Raw genomic sequence first — 6,000 nt, forward strand, 5'->3', positions numbered from 1 at the left:
CAGTCCAATTAAACTGACAGTACTACAAACAAGGGGACAAGAGCTGTTATTTAGTAAGCAATATTCTTTCATTACATAGATTAAAGAAAGATTTTTAAAAGATTAAAACTTACCCCCATTATCAGTCCTCTTTAGAGCACCATCCTTGTGAGGGCATAATTCACATCTCTACAGAAAGGCAAAGACAAGTATGAACAACAACAAAACTCAGAACAAATGTAATGTACCTACTATTAAAATATTTTCATGTACTTCACAGTTTGCAATTTGTGAGAAAACAGGCAAATATAAGAATGTTATTTTACATTAAAAAACACTTAAGCCTTAAATCAGGGTTGAACAGATCTACTTGGGTTATTTTTTAACTAGAACTCCAATCCAGGTACAACTGTTACACACTTAAAATTATATAACTGGATTCTTATGAGCAAATTTTTAGCCCTCTGACCTCTGTGTCAGAACTGAACTCACAATGTCTACTCCTATTTAGCCCAAGCTCCCTTTATTTCAGCAGCCTGATCTGAGTGGGAAAAATAATTTTGTTGCCGTTGTTTAACAACTGTGAAACTCTTGTTACTTACTGCAAATCACATAAATCTTTAAGTAGATTCTAATCTACCTTCCATTCAGTCCTACCGTAAATCAAAGCTCAAGAGCATGGGTCCTCAAACTACGGCCTGCGGGCTGAATCTGGTCCGCCATGCACATTTATCCAGGCCGCCTGAGAGGTTTTGGACTCGCAGCGCCCGCAGCCGCCCCACATGTGCCTGCAACCGCCTCTCCCTGCGCACAGGGAGGCGGCGGTGGCTTGCTCGCGCAGAGATCGTTTTGATCATTTTCTCACTCTGAGAAAATGATATCCGAGTGAGCAAGCCGCTGCCTTGCACGCCAGCCCCCGCCTTGCTGCGCATGCCCGCACATGCCTCGCCTCCTCTCGCACACGCCCACCACCTCGTGTTGCCCATGTGCACCGCTGGCACCTTTCAACTGGCTCCCTGTTGAAAAAGTTTGAGGACCCCTGCTCAAGAGTCAGGCATTTCTCTTTCATAGTCAGTACGACATTCTATTCCCACTCGGCCATGAAACTCAATGGGTGACTTTGGGCCTGTCATTGCTCTCAGACTAACCAATCTCACACAAAAATGGAATGGAAGAGAGCATTGTAAGCTAATTTGGGTTCCTTGCAAGAGGAAGAAAGGCAGAGTATAAATGTAAAGTGCTACTACTACTAATAATAATAATAACAACAACAACAACAACAACAACAACAACAACAACAACAACAATAGGTGCTAGTTCCTATATAATTTCTGGTTCCTTTATAAACAGTTTTGGATACACAAGAGGAGGAGACATTCAAGAGGCAGCTGGACAGTCATCTGTTGGGAATGCTTTAACTTAAAATCCTGCACTGCACTGAGCAGGGAGCTGGGCTCAAAGGCCTTGTAGGTGCCTTCCAACTCTACTAATCTATGATTCCAAGGGGGGAACGGAGTATATAAATGTAATATATAAAAATAATACTTCAGAATCCTACTTTCCACATGACAGACAAGTAAAACTCCAAATTCTTTTAGTTCTGCATCTACAGAACCCCAGCACAAGGTAGGCAAGCACAGGTACTAATGCATGAGGCAATCTTTAATGAAGCCATTAATGCTTCTCATTAATAGTCCTCTTTTAAAAATAAAAATTTTGCAAGGCAGCTTGCAAAAACAAAACAATAAAATAAAAATCATTCTATACAGTAGATTTTCCAAGAAAGTTGAACTATTGTGGTTCCAATACATATGCCCAAGGGAAGCATTTTTGGAAGCAGGTATACTCAAGTTGAAAAGAATTCCAACAAAGTGGTCTGCATTTCCACTTGACACAGAAAGTACTTCATCATCCTCTGAAGTGGGTAACTGAAGATGCACCAGCCTTCCTCTGTAGCTTGGGAGCAGACAGGGACCCTGTCTACTTTGCCACAACACAAGGACATCCTCCCATTCACTCCAAAGATTAAACTCAGGGCCAGAGAAGACAGCTGGAGACAGCTGTTTTGGCAGTAAGACGCTGAAACATTCAGCTTTACATCATTGGGTAAATGAAACCTTAATGGGATGCAGTGTAAACGTAGGGGCTAATATTATAACCCTAGGCCCATTTATCTGGGAATAAGGCCCAATGTACATAATGGGACTTGCTTTCAAGTAATACAGGACTGTGCTGTAATGGGGGAGAAAAAGCTTGGTAAATACAAATTTTAATGTAACTATCAAGGCAAAGCAAACTGTGTGGACCCCTGCCAAAATTGCTTCTACTTTGAGAACGTAATGCTGGATCAAACTAAAGGCCTATCTAGTCCTGCATACTGTTTTCTACAGTGATTACATATATGCTTCTAAGATGCTCACAAGCAGATATGAGGGCAACCACCATCTCCTGCTATTATTCTCCAGCAACAAGCATTCAGAAGCATGTTGCCTCTGAACCTGAAGGTAAGATAAAGGCATCATGATTAGTAGCCCTACCCTTATTTGTCTAAACCTTAAGTTGGTGGATAACATCACTTCCTGTGGTAGTAAATTCCATGTTTTGTCTATCTGCTGCCTGAAGAAGTACTCCTGTTCATATGTGCCAATTCTACTATTCAGCATCATTGGATAATCCCAGTTTGTAGTTTTATGAGACAGTAATAAAACTTCCATTCCTATTCGCCATATCATTCATAATTTATAAGCTTTCATCCATCCTCAGCTTACTAACCTAACATGTCCCAAACACTGTAGCTTCTCCTCACAGATCATTTGATTTCCTTTTTCTGCACCTTTTTCATCTCAAAAATACACTTTCTGAAATGCAGCTATCAAAACTATACAGTTTTCCAAGTGTGGTGACACCATTGCTTTCTATAAAGGCATTACAATATTAACAGTTTTATTTTTGACCAAATTGTGTGCAAGGCAACTGACACTAATAATACAAATACAATAATAAAATGCAGAAAACAAAAACAAAGCAGGTACAACATGAACAAAAGCAATTGTTAAAACCAACTGCATCTTATTTACAAGTCAGCTTTATGAGCCAAAGGCCTACTAAACAAAAATGTATTTTGCCTGCCAGCACAGTGCATCAGAGATCAGATTAACTGGATCTTCTTTGACAAGATGTTCCAAAGCCTACTACCAATTTTTTTCAGATTTTTAAAGAATGCTGAATGCACTGTTATTTACAGGGGCTTGAAGGCATAAAGAAAGAAATAGAACACAGGTAATATTAATAAAAGGACACTCCAAGGATACATGTCTTGACAATCAGAAGTGCTGTTTAAGATTTTTTGTAACTTTCTAAGCCCTCAGGTTGGAAGGTGTCCAATAAGCTACTGGGGAAGAGCAGAGGGATAGTACTAGTAGCGCCAGAAAGAATGAAGCGACTGGGTCAATTCCGAAAGGACACTCAGTTGCTGATGTATCTGGTGGTGAAAGGAAAGTCCGATGCTGCAAAGATCTATACTCCATAGGAACCTGCAATGTAAGATCCATGAATCAAGGCAAGCTGGACATGGTCAAACAAGAGATGACAAGACTGAACATCGACATCTTAGGAATCAGTGAACTAAAATGGACAGGAATGGGTGAATTTAAATCAGATCACCATCAGGTATACTACTGTGGGCAAGAATCCCTCAGAAGAAATGGAGTAGCCTTCATAATCAATAAAAGAGTAGGAAAAGCAGTACTGGGATACAATCTCCAAAATGACAGAATGATCTCAGTTCGAATTCAAGGCAAACCATTCAACATCGCAATACTCCAAGTCCATGCCCCAACCACTGGTGCTGAAGAGGCTGAAGTTGACCGGTTCTATGAAGGCCTACAACACCTTCTAGAATTAACACCCCAAACTGATCTCCTTATCATCATGGGGGATTGGAATGCTCAAGTAGGAAGCCAAAAGATAACCGGAATAACAGGCAAGTTTGGCCTTGGAGTACAAAATGAAGCAGGGCACAGGCTGGTAGAATTTTGTCAAGAGAATACAATGGTCATAGCAAACACTCTTTTCCAACAACCCAAGAGATGACTCTACACATGGACATCACCAGACGGTCAACACAGAAATCAGATTGACTATGTGCTCTGCAGCCAAAGATGGAGAAGCCCTATACAGTCAGTAAAAACTAGACCAGGAGCTGACTGTGGCTCAGATCATGAGCTTCTGGTTGCAAAATTTAGGCTTAAGTTGAAGAAAGTAGGGAAAAGCATTAGGCCACTCAGGTATGACCTAAATCATATCCCTGATGAATACACAGTAGAAGTGAAAAATAGATTTAAGGAATTAGATCTGATAGACAGAGTGCCTGAAGAACTATGGACGGAGGTTCGCAACATTGTACAAGAGGCAGCAACTAAAACCATCCTAAAGAAAAAGAAATGCAAGAAAGCAAAATGGCTGTCTGAGGAAGCTTTACAAATAGCTGAGGAAAGAAGGGAAGCGAAAGGCAAGGAAGAAAAAGAAAGATACACCCAATTGAATGCAGAATTCCAGAGAATAGCTAGAAGAGATAAGAATGCCTTCTTAAATGAACAGTGCAAAGAAATAGAAGAAAACAATAGAATAGGGAGGACCAGAGATCTCTTCAAGAAAATTGGAGATATGAAGGGAACATTTCATGCAAAGATGGGCATGATAAAGGCCCAAAATGGCAGGGACCTAACAGAGGCAGAAGAGATTAAGAAGAGGTGGCAAGATTACACAGAAGAACTATACAAGAAAGAGCTTAACGTCCCTGATAACCACGATGGGGTGGTCACTGACCTCAAGCCAGACATCCTGGAATGTGAAGTCAAATGGGTCTTAGGAAGTCTGAGCAACAACAAAGCTAGTGGAGGCGACAGGATTCCAGCTGAGCTATTCAAAATCCTAAAAGACTATGCAGTTAAAGTGCTACACTCAATATGCCAGCAAATTTGGAAAACTCAACAGGCCACAGGATTGGAAAAGGTCAGTTTACATTCCCATCCCAAAGAAAAGCAATGCCAGAGAATGTTCAAACTACCGCACTATTGCACTCATTTCACATGCTAGCAAAGTTATGCTCAAAATCCTACAAGCTAGGCTCCAGCAGTATGTGGACCGAGAACTACCAGAAGTACAGGCAGGATTTCGAAGAGGGAGAGGAACTAGAGATCAAATTGCCAACATATGCTGGATCATGGAGAAAGCTAGGGAGTTCCAGAAAAACATCTACTTCTGCTTCATTGACTGTGCTAAAGCCTTTGATTGTGTGGATCACAACAAATTGTGGCAAGTTCTTAAAGAGATTGGAGTACCAGACCATCTTATTTGTCTCTTGAGAAACCTATGTATATGCGGGTCAAGAAGCAACAGTGAGAACTGGACACAGAACCACTGATTGGTTCAAAATTGAGAAAGGAGTTTGGCAAGGCTATATACTGTCGCGCTGTCTATTTAACTTATATGCAGAGCACATCATGAGAAAGGCGGGGCTAGATGAATCACCAGTTGGAATTAAGATTGCTGGGAGAAATATCAACAACCTCAGGTATGCAGATGATACCACTCTCATGGCAGAACTAAAGAGCCTCTTGATGCGGGTGAAGGAGGAGAGCGCAAAAGTTGGCTTGAAACTCAATATTAAGAAAGATCATGGCATCCGGTCCTCTCACTTCCTGGCAAATAGATGGGGAAGAAATGGAGGTAGTGACAGATTTTATTTTCCTGGGCTCCAAGATCACCACAGACAGAAACTGCAGCCAAGAAATTAAAAGACGCTTGCTCCTTGGGAGGAATACTATGGCAAATCTAGACAGCATACTAAAAAGCAGAGACATCACCCTGCCCACAAAAGTGCGTATACTCAAGGCTATGGTTTTCCCAGTTGCAATGTATGGCTGTGAAAGCTGGACCATAAGGAAGGCTGAGCGCAAAAGGATTGAGGCCTTTGAATTGTGGTGCTGGAGGAGACTCCTGCGAGTCCCTTGGACCACA

At 41.3% G+C, this 6,000-nt stretch overlaps 1 protein-coding gene across 12 annotated transcripts in view; it reads right to left on the reverse strand.

The window, feature by feature from the left end:
* MLLT10 (MLLT10 histone lysine methyltransferase DOT1L cofactor) overlaps window positions 1-6,000 on the reverse strand; it is a 153,796-nt gene that overhangs the window by 135,144 nt on the left and 12,652 nt on the right. For 9 of the 12 annotated variants that reach the window (XM_044425345.1, XM_044425341.1, XM_044425342.1 and 6 more), the window contains one exon: window positions 114-168. The exons of 2 other annotated variants lie outside the window; for them this stretch is intronic. In XM_044425345.1, coding sequence (XP_044281280.1) covers window positions 114-168 — 55 coding nt within the window. Of the gene's footprint in view, window positions 1-113; window positions 169-6,000 lie in introns of those variants that run through there. One more of the 12 variants, XM_044425350.1, reaches the window with a different exon arrangement.

Source organism: Varanus komodoensis, unplaced genomic scaffold (genome assembly GCF_004798865.1).
Source record: "Varanus komodoensis strain SLA01 unplaced genomic scaffold, ASM479886v1 scaffold15, whole genome shotgun sequence".
Lineage (NCBI taxonomy): Eukaryota > Metazoa > Chordata > Lepidosauria > Squamata > Varanidae > Varanus > Varanus komodoensis.